General features: G+C 44.3%; 1 protein-coding gene across 3 annotated transcripts in view; it reads left to right on the forward strand.

Moving 5' to 3' along the window:
- OPCML (opioid binding protein/cell adhesion molecule like) overlaps positions 1-21,630 on the forward strand; it is a 916,982-nt gene that overhangs the window by 473,549 nt on the left and 421,803 nt on the right. For 2 of the 3 annotated variants that reach the window (XM_042474623.1, XM_042474624.1), the window contains exon 2: positions 7,341-7,425. In XM_042474623.1, coding sequence (XP_042330557.1) covers positions 7,341-7,425 — 85 coding nt within the window. Of the gene's footprint in view, positions 1-6,786; positions 7,426-21,630 lie in introns of those variants that run through there. The other variant, XM_042474622.1, reaches the window with a different exon arrangement.

Consider the following 21,630-nt stretch of genomic DNA (forward strand, 5'->3'; position numbering starts at 1 on the left):
CTGCTCTAATCTACGATTTCACAAGATTGCGGTGTTGAGAAAACAGAACAAGGATGCCATAGATGGGCCACAGACACCAGAGTCCTCCAGAAAGCATGGATTTTGGGAGCACCCAAATTCATTAGTTTTCTAAATGCAAAGACAAAAGCTAAAACAAAGAAAGAAAAAGATTAAGAATCTTTTCTTAAAGAAAAGAATATATAATATATTGAGCTGAAATCTAATTATTAATAGATGTCAATTTGTTCAAAGGTGAGCCAGCATGGTCATTGGACTATGATTCTGGAGACCAGGGTTTGAATCCGTATATAGCCTTGCAAATCCATTGGTGATCTTGGGCAAGTCCCACTCTCTCAGCCTCAGGGGATGTCAAAGGAAAATCTCCTCTGAACAAGTCTTGCCAAAATAACCCATGATAGATTTGCCTTAGGGTCACCATAATTCAGAAACGACTTCGAGGAACACAACAAAATCTGTTTAACAGCCCACCTTTTATTTGATTGACAGCCTAGCTTTCTCCAACATGGGACCCGAAGTGGCTTACAATTACAATAACAATGTACAATTCATAATTGAAATTATGATTGACAACTGTAAAGTGCAATTTACAATTACAGATATGAAATAATTGTGTTAGGAGCAACTTTTCCAAGCTCAGGACTCTATACTGAGCTTCATGGGGAAAGAACACATTTGAGGAAGATGTAAACGTCAGTGATTCCTGCACAGAGCCATCGCTTCTAAGGCATGGTGGGAAAACTTTGGCTCTCCAGATGTTGGTGAACAACTGGTCCCATCGGGGGAATTGAGGGTGAACAACATCAGGAGAACTTGAGATTTACCAACCCTGTTCTAGGTTCATTTCTAAACCGTAATGTACGTCATTTTTAGGGCAATAAGTTGCAAAGCAGGAGTTCAATGGTATTGGCTATTTGGCATACAGAAACTGGGGGAAAGCTGTAGTTGATGAAATTCCCATAAGAATCTGCCTTGCACTGAGATGTTATTGATCCATAGAGATCAGTCTTGTCTACATCAACTCACAACAGTTTTTTAACAAAATAGTTTCAGACTGGGGTCGGCAAAGAATAGGCTAAGAGTTGCATGTGCTCCCCAGCAGATCATAGAGAAGTAAGATAGATAGATGGATGGATGGATAGATAGATAGATAGATAGATAGATAGATAGATAGATAGATAGATAGATAGACCCAAAAAGCCTTTCAAGGGTATGGAGGGCATTTTCAACCATGTTTTCACCCCCATGGGATCAATTTAGGCCCAAATTAAGATGTGAACAGGAAATGGCTTCCACTCACTTACTTTTGGTAAAGAAAAAGGGATCTAGTGGATATAAATGTAATGAAAATATAATTATAAAATAAACATCAACAAATAAAATGCCCAAGGAAGGCTCAAAAACATAATGAAAATGCCCTCCTATCCCCTAAAGGGCATTTGAGGGCAATATTTTGGAGGCGCACAGAGCTGGGTACAGTGGGTACCGTGATCTTCCAAGGTTTCCTGGTAAGCTAATCCATCCCCCTAGGCTTCCACTGTTGCTCACCCCTCTTTTAGGAATTTCCTACCCCCTTTGTCCTATCACTACCCATAAATGCCCAGAATTGGACTGGGACCTATGAATGCAAAACCTGTACTTTTCTATGATAGAAAAGAGAAGGTAGCTCTCAATTCTCATTGCTGGTAAAAGAAGATTTTTCTGGAATCGGGAGACTTTGCTGCAAGGTAGAAGGAATGGAGAAAAGCCACATAGCTCCCACTCCTCTCCTTTTGCATTTTCCTTTTCTTCTTGTTGTGTCTCTCTTTTGTCTTTCACACATTCTCACAAATTGGGTCTCTAAGGACTTTTCCATTTTTAATGCTCTAAAGCCTCTAGCTGTGTCAGGAAGTTGTGGTAGCTGTGTTTATTTTTATTTGTTTATACTGCAATAGCAGTCTGCCTCCGCAAGCGGTATTGCTGAACTGGCTGAAGCCTTGCTGTACAGAATAGGTGCAGAGCAGAGAAACGCAGTGTGATGCGGGCAGCCTCTTTGACCGAAGGAAACCGGGTTTTGCAAACCATCAGTATGCACTTTTAAAATCTGCATTTGAAGCTGGTAATTCCAAAGAAGCTTTAGAAAAACGTGCTTCAAAATATGTACTTTCTCTCTTTATTACATTGTAATATGGGTTAATCCAATAATGAGTTTTTTGCAAACCTTGCTGAGAATGCTCCCCCATGTCACCTTTATTCTTCTGCAGAATATTTTCTTCACTTAACTCTTTAGGGCTAAAGTCCTATATACTCTTATTTACAATTGAGTCCAGGTCTTTTCTTTTTAAGACTCTGAGAAAACTGGGGTGGGTGGGTGCATAGAATGTTAATTTGAGCCTAGTTTCCTTCTCGTTTTGTAAAAAATTGAAATCCTCCCATCAATGTAGGTACCATAACAGTTGCTCTTATTCTCCCATACCATCTGAGCTAACTTTGTCCCCCTCGCACTGCATTATTTATGATCAAATATCCATGTGATATATTTGCAATGAGGAGAAAGTTGGATTAGATCATTTCCAAGACTTTCAAGGTATCTCCCAAGCCTCTCAAGATATCTTCCAAGTGACCTTCTAACTCTGCATTTGTCCCTTACAGCTCTGATCCTCTACACACCTACTTAGAACAAACATAATGATCCAGGTAAGCAGACAAGCTGCTCAGTATGGTCTCCCTGGCTCTTCAACTAGCTTAGCCAGTGAAGTCCTTTATCATGTGAAAAAAGGTAGAGGGGAGGCTGGGGCTCAGCCAGCACCTGCAAACACCATCTAAAGTAACAAGGTTTGTCCTTTGCTCTTGCCCTAAGTAGGAGAGCAGTGTTAGTTTATAGAATCCATATATAGAGAGATCTTGTAGCACCTTTGAGACTAACTGAAAGAAAGAAATTGGCAGCATGAGCTTTTGTAGACTTCAGTCTACTTCCTTAGATGCATTTGGTGGAGTGGATGCCAGGTGCAGACACACACACATATATATCCCATTGGTATGTGAGGATGTCAATTCAAATTACAAGCCCTTTGTGCATGGAAATGAAGTTGCAGGTCCAGTTTTAATGATGGTCTTTAATGAACGAAGGCATAGGAAACTGGTCCTTGTGCATGGAGATGAAGTGGCAGATCCAGTTTTGCGGTGGGACTGGCCTGTGGTGAAGGGAGTAGGGCATCCCCATGAGGATGGGGTCAGACAGTGTTGAAGTGTATGTAGTGTGTCAAGAAACCATTGTCTTTGTTCAATCCATTGCTGAGGAACTGTGGTTTGTGGATGAATTCCAGTTCTGCTGTTTTTCTTTCCAATCTACCTTTGTAGTTCTTTTGTTCAATGACTGCCGTTCTTAGGTCTGAGATGGAATGCTCAGGGAGATTGAAATGTTCTGTCACCGGTTCTGTCACTGGTTTTCCGCTGGGATTTGGTTCCAGGATCCCCCGTGGATAACAGAATCTGTGGACACTCAAATCCCATTAAATATAATGACAGAGCAAAATGGTGTCCTTTAAATAAAATGGAAAATCAAGGTTTGCTGTTTTGAATTTATACTTTTTTTGGCATATTTTCAAGCCATGCATGGTTGAATCCATGGATAAAAAAATCTGTGAATAAGGAGGGCTGACTGTCCATTTACCCTCTGGCGCAGGGAGTGGCCTGTTTGCCCAACGCAGAGTGCTGAAGGGCATTGCTGACACAGTATAGAATAAATCACATTGGACGATGAGTATGGGAAGCCCCCCCCCATTATTGTAATACCATTAGATCTTGTGATAGCATTTCCTACTCTTAATAATAATAATATTAATAATAATACTCTGCATTCTTGTCCGCACTTAAGGGAACTGTCCACAGTGCTGAAAGCTGATCCTCAAATAGGTTGAGCACCTTAGAGAAATCATTTCAATTAGGGGTGGATTTATTGGCATGAGAGCCACCAGGCACCACTTAGATTCCTCTCGCTTATCTCACTGACCATGTATTGGGGCCAATGGTAGGGATTCCTCTCTTCCCATTCTTATTGCCTATAGGAAGTGTGCTTGGAGGAAGGGTTGAGATGATCTGGGCCTCCCCATCCACCAGATTAGGCCAAAAAGCTAGAGCTCCCCTTCACACTCCAGCACGGAGGTGTGGATGATATAGTCTTCCCGATGTTGTCTGATTACAAATTCCCCCCCAAACATAGACACTATACCCAGTGGTGAAGATTCTGGGCATTAGAGTTCAGCACATCTGGCGAACCTGCCTTAGCAAAATGTTGCCAAGACATTGTTGATGCGTTGAAAGATGGTCTTCCTTGTATGGGTCAAGGTAGATGCACAAAAGTAGTGGGCAAGTTTTAAACTTGTGAGAGGTGAGTGTGATGCTGTGGTTAGAGCATCTAGGTCTGACTTCAGACCTGAGTTCAAATGGTTGTTCATGTATACTGTTCTTTGGATGACAGATAAGGCCAATCTCTCTCTGTTGACCCCAATGGCAGCTGGTATGTCCCATGTCAGTGGCGTTGTGAATCTGCTCAGGCTTTCAGTCTGCACTTTGAAGGAGCTATTGAACATGCTGAGCTTATTTTGAAGAGAACGGCCATCACCTTACAATCGCTTTTTAAAAATGTTCAGACTGAAATCTGAAACAGAGTCACCAATCCACAGGCATTTTGGAAGCCAGCATCTACCATTGGCTGCATTACCTTGGAGAGATGTTGTGGTGAGAAAATTCTGGGTGGGAAGACAAGAACCTAGAACCATGAACAACTTAGAAGAGCAGGTTCTAAATGCAATAAAGAAGTAAACAGCACACTGCAGGGCATCCCTGCCCAATCCATATCCCAGAAAGCAAAAACAAAGGAGCTGCATAGAGCTGGAGTGCAGAGATGCCAAGATGGCAAAAGTAAATCAGAGAAATCGTGCTTCATAGTTGTGAAGAGAGGAAACATCTGGTAGAACTTTCTGATTTCCTTTATCTTGAGAGCTTCTAGTGGCATCCCATACATATCCTTAGCTGGCCTGAAAAATGTGAGCTTTGGAATGACATTTAGATTACTTAATCTGACAGTTATTAAGCCAGGGAGCTTCAACTCAAGTCTTAAAAGACAGATAGGAGAAGGGGTTAAGAAAGAGAAAGAGAGTGACATACCCTTATACTCATAACAACCTAATGATCCTGTGCACCATCCCTTGCATCCCATTCTGATTTGTGCTCAATGCTGAAGCCTGAGGCAGAGCCCTGTGTGACCTAAAAGCTTGCACCCTGTGAGCTTTTGGGTCACACAGGGCTCTACGATAGATAGATAGATAGATAGATAGATAGATAGATAGATAGATGAATGAGATCACAAGATACCAACACAAGAACCAAACCAAGTCACACAGGGCTCTGCATATGTGTGTGTGTGTGTGTGTGTGTGTGTGAAATCATAAGAAACCAACAATGCAAGCTCCAAACTAAGTCACATAGGGCACACGTAGGGCTCTGCCTATATATATATATGCTATGAAAAACCAGCAGCACAAGCACAAAAACAAATCACCCATGGGTCACACAGGGCTCTGCCATATATTGTTGGTTTCTTGTGGTTTCTCTATATATATATAGAGAGAAATATAGAGAAACCACAAGAAACCAACAACCTAAGCACCAAACCCAGCACTCTGACCAATCCCAAGGGGCTTGCTCTGGGTTTCCCACTCGAAGAGTCTACCTCTCTCTGTGTGTATGTCTATGTGTGTGTTCTTGCTGTTGCTCCATGTCCCAGCCTGGTGTTGCTGTTGCTGCAGAGCAACACAGCTGCAGAGACTAGCACAGCCATGGTGTGTGTGTGTGTGTGTGTGTGGAGAGAAAGAACCGAGTGTCCCCAGTTGGGTCCCCTTTGCTTCTCCTCTTCCCTGGAGATGCTAGCGCCAGGGCTGTACCCCAAACCCTTCCCTATCCCCTTCTTATCCATCCTTCCTCCAAAGCCCTGGCACTTGGGGGGTTAAAAGAGAGAGAGGAAGGAGAGAGAGAGAGAGAGAGAGAGAGAGAGAGAGAGAGGTTCCCTCTGTTCCCCTCGATGCCTGGTTTCTTGGCTGGGGAGTTGCGCTTTGCCACTGGTGCCGGGAGCCCCAGCGTTGGTCCAGTGATGGAGTGGCTGCCATGACAACCCAGGGATGTCGGGCGGCGTGCGAGCCAGGGATGCAGAGGAGATGCTCCTGGGCAGGAGGCGCGAGAGAGGAGGCGCCGGGATGCTGAGGCGGACGGCGGAGGAGGAGGAGGCAGAGGCAGCAGCAGCAGCGCTGGCGCTGCCCGAGGAAGAGGAGGAGGAGGAGGAGGAGGAAGAGGAGGAGGAGGCATCCCCAGCATCCCCAGCAGCACCCCCAGCATCCCCAGTGGTCCCCTGCTCCTCCTGCCAGCCGACCTCCAGTCTCCACCGGAGGGAAAGCTGAACCCTTTTGACTAGCTCCTCTCTCTGGAAGGATATATATATATCCTCTCTCCCTACTTTTCTTGGATTTAATTGCGGCAGAGTTGGACAATTCAGGCATTTGTTTATTTTGTTCTATTGAGGTTTTGGTGCCAGTGCTCTGGGTGGCATTTCTCCTCTCTCTGTTTTTTGGGAAAGAGCATCGAGGCAACCACTCTTCTATATATTGGTGGGAAAGATATTCCATATCTGTATATTGGTGGGACAGACTTTTTTTCCCGGAGCTCCCTCCTTTGCGCTTTTCCCCTCTCTCCTCCCCTCTGCCTCGCCCGCCAAAGAGAGAGAGAAAGAGAGAGAGAGAATAAGAGAGAGAGAGAGAGAGAGTTGCCTTTTTCACCTCCTTCTTGGGTTATAAACTTTTGATGCCAGCCCTGCGCAGCGCCTGCCCAGCGGAATCTTAAAAGTGGCATCTGGGAAGCAGACGGAGGAAGAGAAGAAGGAGGAGAAGGAAGAGAAGGAAGCAACTTGACCTTCGCCGCCCGCCTTGCCTCCTCCACACCTCCCTTGCCTCGCTTTCACCATCCCTCCATCCCCTTCCTCCTCTTCCTCCCTTGGCACTAGATAGTCTGGCACTAGGAATACTTTGTAGATGCTGTTGGGGAGCCTCGGGTCTCCAGGATTCCTGGATCCCTTCTGCTAATCCGCCTCCTCCTTCCTTTCTCTCTTCTCTCTCTGCCCCATAACCACCAACACCACCACCGCCCTAGAGCCCCCCTCTTGCCACCCTCTCCCCCCTTGGCCTTGAGGAAGGCCCCTGCAGACGCCAGGATGGGGCTCGGTGGGGGCTTGGTCCTGCCCTGGCGCTGCCTGGTGGTCCTGGGTCTCAGACTCCTCTTCCTTGTGCCCGCAGGAGTGCCAGTCCGCAGCGGAGATGCCACCTTCCCCAAGGCCATGGACAACGTCACCGTCAAGCAAGGGGAGAGCGCCACCCTCAGGTAGGAGCAGATGTTTCTCCATGGGGTCTTCTGGGAGGCTGGGGTGGGAGGGAAGAGAGGGGGTGGGGTTGGGAAATGGGGCAGAGGGCATCGAGGAAGGATGCCAAGGGGGCAAGATGAATAAGTGGTAGTGAGTAAGGAGATGGAGGCTGGAGGAGAGGTGGTCGCAAGGCGGTGTGATGCTCGGCATCAACTCTGACAGCTCGCTCTTTCCCTGGCATGGGGAAGATGCCAAGGGAAGTGTGTGTGTGTGTGTGTGTGTGTTGGTGATGGGATGTGAGAAACAGCCCTTCCGAGGCTGTGCTTAGCATGCTGTGGTGGGATACTGTGGGCATATGCCAGTGGAGGAATGTGGGTCGTTGGCAAGCCTGGGACAGGTGCCAGTCTGCTGGCTCGCCAGGTCTGTGTTTGTGCCAGGGTGTTAGAATGCAGGTGTGAGGCAGTTGGTGAGGTTGAGGGGGAGGATGAAGCGCCAGGCAGCTTTGGACTGGTCTCAAGTGCCAGCTAGCTTTGAACCTGAAAGTGGATTAAAGAAAGGTGCAGAGGCAGGCAGAATCCCTCTGCTGTGCACCTAGGTGAAGGGTGGCATAACCATCTACCCCCAGCCCCACATCCCCATCCCTCCCTTTCCTTGCCTGTGGTTCTAGAGTGTTTCCAGAGCTCTGATATCTTCCAGAGATCTGTAGCTTTCTTTCCCTCCCTCCCTCCTTCCTTCTCACCCGGTGCCAATTGTTTTATAGTCTCTGCACGCATCTGTTAATATCAAATCAATCATTCACTCCTGGGGCGCCTCTTACGAATTTTGATGCACTTTTTTCTTTTTTCTTTTTTACCTTGCCCTGGTTTGCTATGAGACAGGGGGAAAATATATGCAGGTGGCTTATATACAGATGGGCTACTTCACTGCCAGACAGTGGAGCTGACCTTCTCTTTGCATGTTCTGGATGAGTTTACAGAGAAGGAGGTGAAATATTGAATGCATGAACCATGATGGAGGGACTGGTGGGTTTGAGTGGAGGTTGCCCTCATCCCACCATTCCCTAGCAAAGAGATGAAGGGCAGGGTCCCCTCATCTTCCTTGCTGAAATGCAGACAAGAGTCTTGTAAGCACCTTAAAGACAAACCCATTTATTACGTGTTCACAGATTAGAGCCTACTGAATGCACTAAATGTGACTTTATACAAGGAGTCGTGCGTGCATGTATTTTAAGAGGGATTAGATCCTCGACTCTCTTGCTAGCCATAAAGACATCACCCAAAGTGCTTACCTTGGCTGCATGGCTTTAAGTGTTGGCTATGCTGGTTGGACGGTGCATCCAGCCCCACCCGGGGATGCAGAACTGGGCCAAAGAGAAGGTTTGCTTTGCAAATGTGTATGTGTATTGTCCTAAGGACTTGTTGGGATACTGCTTTGTTTCTGTCGGTGAGTCTTGTTTCAATAACCCAGTGCTTGTATTGTGAAAGCAAGTCTGCTGTCCAACCTAGTGTCCTTTTTTGTGGCAAGCTATGTATGGTTAACCAGGAAAGCGACAGGGAGGTGAGGCATTTCAAGAACGGATGGCGCACACTCTCCTGAGCAGGGTTTCCATTTCTCTGTGTCTAATTCTTCACAGAAGTCAAACCTTAAGTAATTACTTAATTTGGTGCCATCAATGGGCAACACACCCACACATACACACACACATATAGAGAGAGAGAGCATACAAAATTGGACATCCACTCATATTCTGAATACACGCTTTCTGCTTTTCATGAATCCATGGTTAGGCATTTGCCCACAGTACCTGCTTAAGTGCTGTCTTTGTCAATGTTTCAGGACAGGTCTGAGTCCTAGCTTTGACTGCAGGTTCCAGAATCAAGTCTGAACAATGTGCTCTTGTTCTGTGATTCTTTTCTCTGCCTGCCCGTGAAATAAGTGATTCAGTCTTTTTCTCACACTAGAATGATGGGATGTCAAGAATGTTCCTTCTGAGCAAACTAGAGCAAAGAGTTGCAACAACATCATACCTGTCCATAGTTACCAATGCCCCAAGATCTGGGTGACCCACCAAAGAGAGCATAAGCATTCTTCTACAATCTGCTGACTAATGTGATATTATCTCACACTCAGGAGGATGGTAAATTCTCACTCATTTTCAGATGTAATTCTATTCCCTTTTACTTGGGATTAAGCCTCAAGGAAGTCAACTGGGTTTACTTATGTGTAAAACATGCATAGGATTGAGTTGTTAAGGGGAGACTCACATACTGCCTTTGTTTGTTTTAAGAAAGATTCTTTGTCTACATTGGACCCAGCAGTCATGCAGCAAGAAGAGCTATGTGTTGGTAACAATATTCTTGTTAGTAGCCCAGGTTGGGCCCACCATTAAGTAGCTGCTTCTGGGGACAGAGTATGATGGGGAGATGATTAAGGAATGCTTGCAAGGTGGTGGCACTGTGTATTTCATGTGGCCTAGCTTTAACCACCTAAGCTGGCCTTGCTACTGTCAGGGACACTAGAGGGTATGGTTCCATCACCAGTATTGAAATAAGATCCATCCACTACCAGGTAAAGCCAGCATGGTGTAATGGTTGGACAACAATTCTGGAGGCCAGGGTTCAGTTCTCAGCGTAGCCATGAAACTGGGTGATCTTCAGCAAGTAAAACGCAGCTGCCCGACTGCACGGGCAGGTTGCTTTGCCGCCGGGAGCCGGCGCGGCTCCCTGACCCCAACTTCCTGGTTGGGGCCGTTCTCCGCCCTGATTGTTGGGCTGGGCAGAGGAGCCCGCCCCTTCCACCCGCGCCACTCTGTAGGGACGGAGGAAGCCTCTATGGTGAGGCTTCAGTCCTCCAGGGCAGCTCATTGGTTGGGCTGCCCTGGAGGAGGAGCCTCACCATGGGGTGAGGAGGCAGGGCTTTGGTCTATATAAGGGCCATGCAGCCAGGCCCTGCAGCCATTTGCAGCTCAGCTCTCCCACCCACACTCTGCTTGGGGTTTTCTGTCACAACTTGAGGCGGCAGCATAGGCCAGGATCTGGTTGGTTTGGTTACCAGGGCTATGGAGCACTGGTTTGGGAGTCAATAGGGACCCGGGGGCAAGCTGGGCATGCATTGTGGCCATTGCGGGGGCCACAACATGGTTAAGCCACCCGGTGACTAGGGACTTTGAGAACAAGAGAGCGCCTGGTGTGATGGTGGCTAGTTGGCGTTCCTTAGCCCCTAGGTCATCCCAACACCTGGCGGTCACCAGGTATGCTGCTTATCGATTAACTGTGGGGTTATTTGATGCTTCAGATCCTGACCTTATGCTTTGTGCCAATCCTTCTGTTCTGGTTTGCTGTTGCTAATAAAGTTGTGGCCTTTCATCCAACTTGGTTTCATGTGGTTTTTAGTGCCTGCCTCCCAGGCAACACACTCTTACCCTCAGAGGATAGTCATGGCAAACCTCCCCTGAACAAATCTTGCCAAGCAAACCCCATGATAGGGTTGCCATAAGCTTGAAATGACTCGAAGGCACATAACGACAACACCAGGTCACTTGTTCTTCATCCTGAGCAGAAAAAAAAAAATCTTGGTCTTGGCTCTGGTCTTGGCTCTGGTTAAAATTGAGACACCTAGACTGTAAATCCATGAAGCAAAGAAAAAGATTGTCCCCAAAGCATGCACAGAGTCCAGCTTTCTGTATGGATTTACAACTGTCAGAAGCCATGCACACATGATTCCTTTACTTCCAGGCGTCTGTGTAGCCTAAAGTATCATGGCTCAATGATGGCACTAAAGCCATTCTTGCATTAATTGGCAAAATTAATGGATTGGAATACTTGACTCCTATAAAAGTTTGAGCCTGAGCACCTTTCATTTTTCCCTACACCCCCCCCCCCTTTTAAAGGAGTGAAACACTGTGTTTAGTGGATGATATGTGGGTCAGAGGACTCTTAGAGGAACCACAGTGATAACACTAGCATAAAACCCATGCATGTCTGTACAGCAGAGAGGATCCAAATGGATGACACACAATTTGGAGAAGGCCATTGCAGTTTCTCCCATGAATGTAAAGACAAGAGTGTAAGAGGGTATCTGGGCTCTGCCATGTAGGGGAACAGATGTGTAAGAAGCCTCCTTCTTTCTCAATGGGCCATTTGTTGGCCCTCCCCAGCTGCTTGCTAGTCATTTATCTCCTCATTTTGTTGGGACAGAGAGGGACTCATTGGGTCAGGCAGACAAATCACACATAGCCATTCATATAGGAGCCATCTTATCCTTTACCCTTTCCAAAAGTATTCCCTATGCTAGTAGTTTGGAGGGAGATAATGAAACTGTGACTCTGCAGCAGAAACAGATACACAGAAAGAAGTGGGGGCTGGAAGGCAGGCAGCAGAAGGAACGGGCATACACTGTAGTCTAGATATGGATGGCGTGTGTGGATTTTAGAGCTGATACTGTAAAACATACTCGTGGTTCTGAAATAACAGTTTTGTTCATTGATTTTGCCGATGTGCAGAAAGCAACCATTAACAAGCTTCCCACTTAGGCTGGAGACAGATGAGAAGGTGTTGTGTTGGAACTTCCCTCCCCTTTCTTTTGGTGGTGACTGTTTGGCAAGAGAGAAAAGTAGTCTGAGAGACAGATCACTCTTGATCATGTATACACTCTTTCGCCCCTTTCCTTCTTCTGCCAAACAGGTTTTTCTGTTTTGTACAGTTTCATAATCCTGAAGAAGCTGTTTGACCTAAGGAGATAACAGAATGAATAGAAAGATGTGAAAGACTCACTCATGGGCCTCAAAGCTCTCCTCCTTACCACCCTCCAACCCCCCCCCCCCCATGAATCAATTGCAGACCAGCCTTTTTCAGTTTTATGATCTCTAGATTGGTTGGACCACAAATCATATTATCACCAGCCAGTGGTTAGGGCTCATAAGAAATGCAACCCAACACATCTAGTGGACACCATGCTGGGGAAGGTGGCTATAGATCAGTGTTTCCCAAACTTTGGTACTCCAGATGTTTTAGACTTCAGCTCCCAGAATCAGGAAAACTGGGAGCTGAAGTCCAAAACATCTGGAGTACCAAAGTTTTGGGAACAGTGCTATAGACTATCTTCTGTTTCAGTGAGTTGCATATTGCATTTTGTCTAGTTAACTTATCCATACTGCACAGTTATAGTGCTTTGATGCTACTTTACCTGCCATGGCTGCATCCTATGGAATTGGAGATGTGTAGTTCAATGAGGAACTTGGGAGTCTCCAGTGCACTATATCATTACAGATGCCTGACAAAGAATTCTCAGCCCTTCACTAAACTACAAATCCCAGGCTTATATAGGATGGAGCCATGGCAGTTAAAGTGGTATCAACACGCTACCATTCTGTAGTGCAGATATACTTACTATTAGTCTGCCTGGCTTACTTCTATTTCCTTTTCCATTTCCCAGTGTTGGCAACAGCCATGATTTCATTACCTGTACATATTTTTTAAAAAAGGTTTATTACCTGTATACATAAAAAACCCAAAACAAATAAAAAAAGCAAACAAAGCTCATTTAGAATCTCAGTAGTTGTAGTTTTAATTTTTACATTAGCAATGGTTTGAAATATAATTGGAATATGCCCATTCTCTGGCCATGGGTACTACTTTAAAGGGCCCAATTCCAGAACAGATTCATCCAAAGTGCTATGTATTGCAGATTGGGCTTGTGCTCCACCTATTTTGACCCCGTGCATCATCTTAACAGGTTAGTGTATGAACTGGGTGGGAACACTTCTTTTTATGTAGACACCACTTAAATTCCCCAAAATAACTTTATCTCAGATCTCACATTACCTCATTACACTTCTTTTGGGGGAGCGGGGATGCTTGCTTTCTATTAAACTCCCTGTATAGCAGCTGAAACAATCATGCAGTCAGTTCATATAGGGATGAATAAGTACAGATGAATAATCTTTATGCGCAGATGTATTAGATTGATCCCATCTAGAGCTGACCCATTAATACCTTTTGTTGAATGATGAGTCAACATGTAGGCAAGTACAACTGATTCACTGGTTCTAGTCTAACCAGGATTAACACTCCGATTTAGGTCGTTGTATTTAGTCCAAGGTAAATCTTAACTTGGTCTTTAATGGGCCACTTGGAAACACATAGCAGTCAGTCACAGGCAACAATCCCTTTGAATGACCATCAGTAGCAAGCAAACAAGGATAAATCATTACTCTGGAGTCACCTCGAGATTTCTCAGGTAACCACAGATTCTTGCCAGCTTTGAACAGAAAGCAGAGGCAAGCTGGTTGGAAACTTGGTTACTGAAGAAACTTGAATGCCAGGTATAATGCTAAGAACATCTTTGTGCATTGAATGAATGTGGGTTCTTAGGCTTAGAAAAGGTACTTTTAAAACTGCCAGAATTGCATCTCCCAGCCAGCCAGCAAGGGCACTGACCATGCAGGCTCAAGATTTCTGGAACTTACAGACAGCAAGTAACTTTTTCCAAGCTCTGACTGTTTGTGGGTTCACAGGTATTTGGGAGGTGTCTCACTTTAAGGTGCAAAATAGCCATATACAACTTCAACACAAAAGTGCAACTTAGGGGTTGTGAGTGGATAGCCTTTTAAATGCACAATAAAACATAACCTCCAAAATCCACACAAGTGATATCATTATTCAACCAACCAGAATGCATAAAGTACACAAAGCAAGCTTTCAAAACTCCACTTGCTTCTTTATCAGGCAAAGGTGTGAAAAGTATATGGGAGGGGAAAAATGACAGTGTTAGTCACTATTTTGTCAAGATGTTGTTGATGTGTTGTTCTGTGTTGAGATGGTGTGGAGGGATATCTATACTGACAGGCCCTTCCTCCTTCTGGCCATGTGGCACTGGGAGCAAAACATTCCAGGGTCCAGGAGATAAAAAGTGAATTCCATTATTAATACAAAAAGGTAGTTCCTCTGAGATCCAAAATGTCTCCATCCCTAAAGTCCCACTCCATTGGCTCCCTCTTTGGGATTTAAAAACAACAGAACATTGTTTTAAAGCTGGGTTTTCATTGATTGATGGAGCATTACTTTGGGGGAGACTTTTTAAATAACCGGATTTATCTTTGTGCATTGGATTAGTACAGTAGCAGGTTAAGCCACCTCTGACATAGAAGACAAGTCTTTAACAATGTCATAAAATGAAATCTATAAGAACAGGGAAGAAATGTGCACCCCAGTACTACTGTTTTTTAATACCCACCTGACTATGTTCCACACCCCACATAGCAATGGGCAGACTATGAATTCTCAATGGCAAATTACTATGTCTTGAAAAGAATCATGTGGTACCTTAAAGATTAATTTATTTCAGCATAAGATTTTGTAGACTATACCCCACAACACTTTCTTCTAGGGAGAAATTATTCCTTCATTGCATAGGCTCCAGATAAGCTGTGATTTATCACCACCTCCCAAACATTTTGCAAATTGCCACCAAGGTTATCTGGAAAGCTTTCTTTATGTGATTTCAGATGTCTGAAGGCAACAGCCACTCTCTCGTCTTTTCTTGATACACTTGTTGTTGCAATCTCAGATTTTTACCAGCAGATGGCCAACTCTGATTTATTTATTTATTTATTACACACTGCCCTTCTCCATATCCTTACATTCGGATGTTGAGTACCTAAACTCGAAAATGTGTATACTTCACAAGGAAATGTAAACACTTGTTATCACTCTTATCACATACTTTCCTTTTGTAGTCTTTCCATGAATTGCTTCATGACCTAACTATTTTCTGTTGCCATGAAATACTTCTGGAACACTTACATGTCTGGTCCTCTTACTTAAGCTATACCTCTCTGTCTCACTCAGTTTATACACCTGCATTCTTGCATTTTCCCTGTGTTTACAGCACATTTCAAATATCCTCCATCTTTCTGCTTTCTAACATTGCCTTTGTAGTGCCCTCTATTCCTCTTACTTTCCACAGTTATCGCTGTGTGCTCAGGCACTACATCTTTGCCCAGCTCTCTTAATACCTTTCTGTGATAACTTGCTGCCAAATTCTGGTGGACTGTCCAGGCCAAATCTCCATCACAATCCCAACACATTTGCCAGCTTATAACTTTGGGAATCCTGGTTGCATGTGGGGAGGAGTATAGTAAAATAAATCAGTACAGAATTTTACAGGTCAGTGTATTTAATATAGGGGCTGAAAGGAGTAGGCATGCCAGAATCCCATGGACCAGGAAAGATCCCGTGATGATACAAAATACAGAACATGGTGCAACTTGGTGTCGATGGACTTTTCATGCTTCTTCCACCCAAACCCTAGTATGTTGAATGAAGATGGTTTTGTTACCCAACAAAGTTAAGTATGGATTGGTTGGCAGGTATGATTCCTAAATCACAGGATGGGAACTGGGGTCTAGTTTTCTTCTGGGATCCCACAGAGATTGATAAAAATGGCAATTCCAAGCTTGTCTATGCTGGTGAAAAATGTCAAAAGAGATTCTAGTTAAACATTAAAAAGAGCCCTGGTGGCGCAGTGGTTAAATGCCTGTACTGCAGCCACTCACTCAAAACCACAAGGTTGCAAGTTCAAGACCAGCAAAAGGGCTCAAGCTTGACTCAGGCTTGCATCCTTCTGAGGTCGCCAAAATGAGTACCCAGATTGTTGGAGGCAAATTAGCTTACAGTTGTAAACCGCTTAGACTCTGCTTGGGCAGTATGAAGCGGTATATAAATGAAGCTTGTTTGTAAAAAGAACTTCCTGATAGTATGTGCTGTTTGACAGTGGAACACGCTCCTTCAGAGAGTTTTAGAGTCTCCTTCTTTGGAGGTTTTTAAACAGAGGCTAGATGGGCATCTGTCCGGACTGATTTTATTATGTCTACTTGCATGGCCCTTGTGGTCTTTTCCAACTCTAGGATTGTATGATTCTATGAAGTTGGCTTGCCCTGTGCAATGTGCATTGTATTGCATCATGAAACAACATTGTACATTACGATAATGTATTGGTTATTTTGACAAAGGGCGGTAAAGCTGTGTTGTGGGCAAGTGTACACTAGTTGGCATACTTAGCAGCAGAACCTGCTTAAAGAATTGGAGAGGAAAGATGACATCCCTGGACAATGTCAACATAGGATGAAGAAAGTTATGACCTTGCCTGTGAGGGTGTCGCCACAATAAAACGCAAAGCTGCATGTGGAGGAAAGGCCACAACTTTATTAACGCAAGCATCAGCAAAAGGTAGGGTTGGCCAAAAGCATGAGTTCTGCGCACTCCGCTCTTCTGGGAGAGGCCTACTTCAGCCACAAAAATCTAGGCTTTCGACTACCTCCCAGAGGGCATTTTCCATCATCGCCCCCAGACTGTGGAACGGCCTGCCAGATGAGATCCATCTACTTACATCCTTAGATAGCTTTAAAAAGGCTGTTAAGGCAGATCTCTTCTGGCAGGCCTTCCCAGAATAGAGAACCCAGCCTTAGAAGAACGTCTGGGAAAGATACTGCTGCTCCCACTGATTGTTTGCGGGTGTGATGTTGCTGACTTTTTGGTCAGTTTTTAACTTGTATGTTTGTTTGTGTATTTTTTGTTTTGTGCCTTTTTAAATACTGTATTGGATTTAATACTTTTTTAAGGAGGGGAGGGTATTAGGGATTTTATATGTTCTGTATTTTTAACTTCGTTAACTGCCCCGATTGTTCTCAGAGAGGCGGGATACAAATAAATTTTATTATTATTATCATCTTACAAACTGCCGTTGTAGGATAAATGACATGTCATATAAAGCAAGGCATCGGGATGAGCTAGGGGCTAGATTAACACCCTCTCGTATTCATGCAACCCACAGATTGCATTTAACTAAAGCCCCTAGTCACCGGGAAGCGGTGTCACGTTATGGCCCCTGCAATGACCACAACGTATGTCCTCATCGCTCTCGTGTCCCATAGGGACTCCTGATACAGTGCTATGCAACCTTCTAGACCATGCCTACCCGATCCAGAACCTCTGCTGCCGCCCCAAAAGTTGTGACAGCAAACCACGCACCCTAGGGAGGGCAGGTGGGAGAGCCAAGCAAAAATGGTGCCAAGCAAGACACCACATGGCCTATATATAGGCCTATTCCAAAGGTGGGGGCTGAGAGGGGAGTTGCCCCGCCCCCAGGAGCAGCCAGCCAATCGGCTGCCCTGGAGGACCGGGGTGACCATAGAGAGGGACTATCCGCCTCCTAGAGCATCGCTCAGGAGGTGGAAGTCCCTCCTTTCCCCCCCTCGGCCGGCCAATTGGAGGCCAGAGCACCCCAGCAAAGCATGCTGGGGTGTGCCAGACCTCCGTGGCGCCAGGCCCCCGGTGGCAACGCTGCCTGCCTGGTGAGCTGAGCGGCAGCCTTTCTCACACTACAGATTGTTATGGTTTATTTGACAAAAGAAAGCTTCTTATTATGCTAGCAATCTTTAAGTGGTTCAGGTTAAGGCATGAGAATGGTGGACAATTGTCCTTCATTTGAGATTGAAGATATGTATAATTTGTTTTAGGTATTCCACTGGATTTATCTCCTGGCTTCCCTGGAAATTCCTCCTTTCCTGCCTTTAACTTAGAAACCCCACCGTCATTTTGAATTTTGCTTTAGGTGAAACCATTTGACATTTGCTTTAGGTGAAACCATTTGTGGAGTTTCTTGAGAAAAAAAATCACTAATTCTACAGATTATTTTTGTAGCTGTTCCTTAAGATTCAAGGAGGACAGATGCAGCCGTTCCAGTGGAATTAAGCTTGAAATGCTATTGTGATTATAATGAAGAGGAGTGGTCTATAGTGAGCAAGAGCATAGCTTAGTAAGCTTTGACTGAATCTAATATAGGGATAAAATTCTTCACTAATTTTCACTAAATTTCTTCTTGAAGGAAGCAACAAATATTTTATCATTTTTGGAGCCTATTCACAATGCTGGACTTAGTCTACACAAAATTAACGCGTGGCTATTTTGCACAGGAAGCATCGTTTTCTGCACAGGAAATTTTCTATCTATGTGTGCATGTGCCTTCAGGTCATGTTTTTACTTACAGTGACCCCATGAATTCCATAGGGTTTTCATAGGCAAGGAATATTCAGTGGTGGTTTTGCCAGATCCTTCCTTTAAAATACAGTCTACAGCCCTTGGCATTCATTGGCGGTCTCCCATCCAAGTACTAACCAGGGTTACATCCTGTGCAGAAAATGATGTTTTCTGTGCAAAACAGCCATGTGTGAATTTATCACAGAATTGGTCCTCAACCGTGTAGTTTTGTGAGGCACCAGCATTCTTTGGCAGAGAAGGCCAACGACCTTGTTAAACTACAAATCCCAGGATTCTATAGGATGGAGCTATACCACATAAAGTGGTGCCAAACTGCATTATTTCTACAGTGTAGATGCACCCTATGTCTTGTAAGAATGGATTTATTTCAGGTGATGTATGGAAGGTGGGGAGGATGTACCTGTTGCGGTGGGGGAAAGATGTGAAAAACAGAGCAGAAGCAAGGGGGGACAAAACAAATCTTGAATGAGCAGCAGACAAAGTCTGAGACCATGGTACCTTGGTGAAAGCAAAAACGAAAACGTCATGTGGCCATGTGTGATGCTGCCAACAGACCAACAGTTTATTATCAGCCTTGTACATAAAGGCATATAAAACAACAGCTGCTAAGACTGTCAAAGATTTATGGCTTTATTTAAGAAATAAATAGATCACTTTGAAGGGTCCAGAAGCGGGTTTCCGTGAACAAGCATAAATGCCTTGTAATGGGAATGCTAGGGACCTACTGCTGGCTGCCTTCACTGCTGGCTGTTTTTGTGATCATGGGGCTAAAAAAGACTGTTTGTCTTTGTGTACAAAGAATTCTCAGGCAACTAAGTTATGCCAATGTGAACAAGTCCAATTAGGAACATTTAAAGGGGAGGGAAAAAACCCATGTGCGGTGGAAATGTCATTCTCTCCCTTCTAGTTTTTCACTGAGTGGTTTAATTATAATTACATTCTATCCAACATTTCACAGGAATATAGGGACATACATTTAAGTAATTCATTGACTCTCATACCAAGGGTCACTGTCAGAGCCCAGTCCTTATACTACTATATAATTCATGCAGTCTGTATTCTTTATTTCTTTTGAAATATTGTACAATAATCTCTTTGTTTATCATCACAAACAGCAAACTCCCAAAGAGATATCTCTCCTTTTGATAAAAGGCAAGATATAAGTAGTGAACAACCCCCAGCTTGTTATCTGCTAGCCTCACCAGAGCATCAAACAGCAAACTGGGTGGTGTATGGCTCCTTAATGTTCATGAATGTATATTTGAAGACATGTGCTCTGAAGAATAAGTCTGCTTCCCGTTCACTACCTTTTTGGAGATTTAACTTCCAGGGAATCAGGGCCTGCCCTACCATTAGGGAGAGTGAGGCGACTGCCTCAGCCAGCAGATCCTACCCTCCCACCATTTCCCTCTCTTGGAAGACACAATTGTGTGACCCACACAACCTGTCCTATGTAAAACTGGCTGCTGTCTTCAGGTGAAAACTAGCCTCACCAGAGCATCAAATACATGCTGGGTGGTAGATGGCTTCTTAAAGTTCGCAAATGTCTGTTTGGATCACTTTATCTTGTTGATGTTGAAGGAAGGTTAAACTGCCAGTCTAGTCATCCTCTGCATATAGAATGGAGGGAAGATGTCATCTTGTCCTTTGCCTTGTGCAGCAAAATGTCTTTGGCCAGCTGTGCGGGGGAACTTGGGAAGAGATCTGAATGCTGAAAAATGACCTCTTTAACAACTCACGCTAACAGTTTTAGCAAGGCATCCACAAAAAGGCAAAAATAGAGGATATGATTTACTGTGGATGCTTATCAGAAAATAGGATCTGTCCTTGGTTAATAGGGACAGCTGGGGCTTATGAAATGAGATGGGAAAAAGACCTCCACATCTAATATTTTGTAAGTTGCTATTGCAAGTCTTTCCCTTGAAAATCACTACTTTTTTTGCATGAGAAGGAATTCCAGGTAGAATTTTTAATGACTGTGCAATATAGTGCGGGGCATTATTTTGAGGTATTTCGAGGTATGTTTTCTAGAATGATTTCTTCATTGAAAGGTACCTAGTAATTTTCTCTCACACAAGGGCTTCCCTTTCATTCTAATGGTCCTAGTACAGTGACTTTCATTATACCGTCCATCTGTCCCAGTTTGGTAGGGACAGTCCTCATTCATCCTCTGTCATTTAGGTTCTTTTCCAGCTGCTTTTAAAATGTCCCAGTTTTTTTTTCCTCTTCCCACTTTCTTCCTTTGTCCCCTGCTTACTTCACATGCTTCAGTCTAAGTTCAAGGTGCAAAAGTCATTTGTACACAATTAATTCAGGAGGGCACAGAGGAGTGGAGAGGGCAGAATCTTAACTTCCCAGTAGGCTCAGGTAAAAGCAAAGCGCTGCAGCTTCTCTTAGCTTGAGTTTTCTTCCTCATTGACCCAACACTGACAAGACGGGGCATTCATTTAGGATCATGGAGTTAACAAGGTGCATGGACAACAGAACCACATTTTTGAATTTCAGTATCACAGCCAAATGTACAACCAAATATCCAGTCATAGAATCATAGAACCATAGAGATGAAAGAGACCTCAAGGGCTATCTAGTTCAATCCCCTGCTATGCGGAAACTTACAATCAAAGCGCCTTCCAGCCTCTGTTTAAAAAGCCAGAAAGAAGGAGACTCCACCACTCTCTGAGGCAGTGTGTATCACATCTGCATGTGTGTTTTTCACCAATGCATAATGCACTTCATCGTGCAACCGTGCACGGTACACAGCTATGCACAAGGCAATATATGTTGCAATGCACTATATGTTGAACTCTGCTTACACAACTTTGAATTACATATGGCTGGTCCACATCAGAGGAAAAAAGTCGGTTTCTATTCGGGAGTTTACAACTGTTAGAATAATAGAATCGTAGAAGGTCCATCTAGTTCAATTTCCTGATATGCAAGAATAAAACAACAGCTAAAGCACTCTTGAAAGATAGCCATCCTACTTCTATTTAAACACCTCAAAAGAAGGATAGTCCACCCCCCACAGAGGCAGTCAATTCTGCTGTCAAACAGTTCTTACAATAAAGAAGTTTACTGTAAGTAAAACACCAAGGGGATTCCAACCTATATTACGTTTGGTTCTGGGAGGTGCAAATTGGATAATCTTACACTAAAATTCACATCAAA

Source organism: Sceloporus undulatus, chromosome 6 (assembly GCF_019175285.1).
Source record: "Sceloporus undulatus isolate JIND9_A2432 ecotype Alabama chromosome 6, SceUnd_v1.1, whole genome shotgun sequence".
NCBI lineage: Eukaryota > Metazoa > Chordata > Lepidosauria > Squamata > Phrynosomatidae > Sceloporus > Sceloporus undulatus.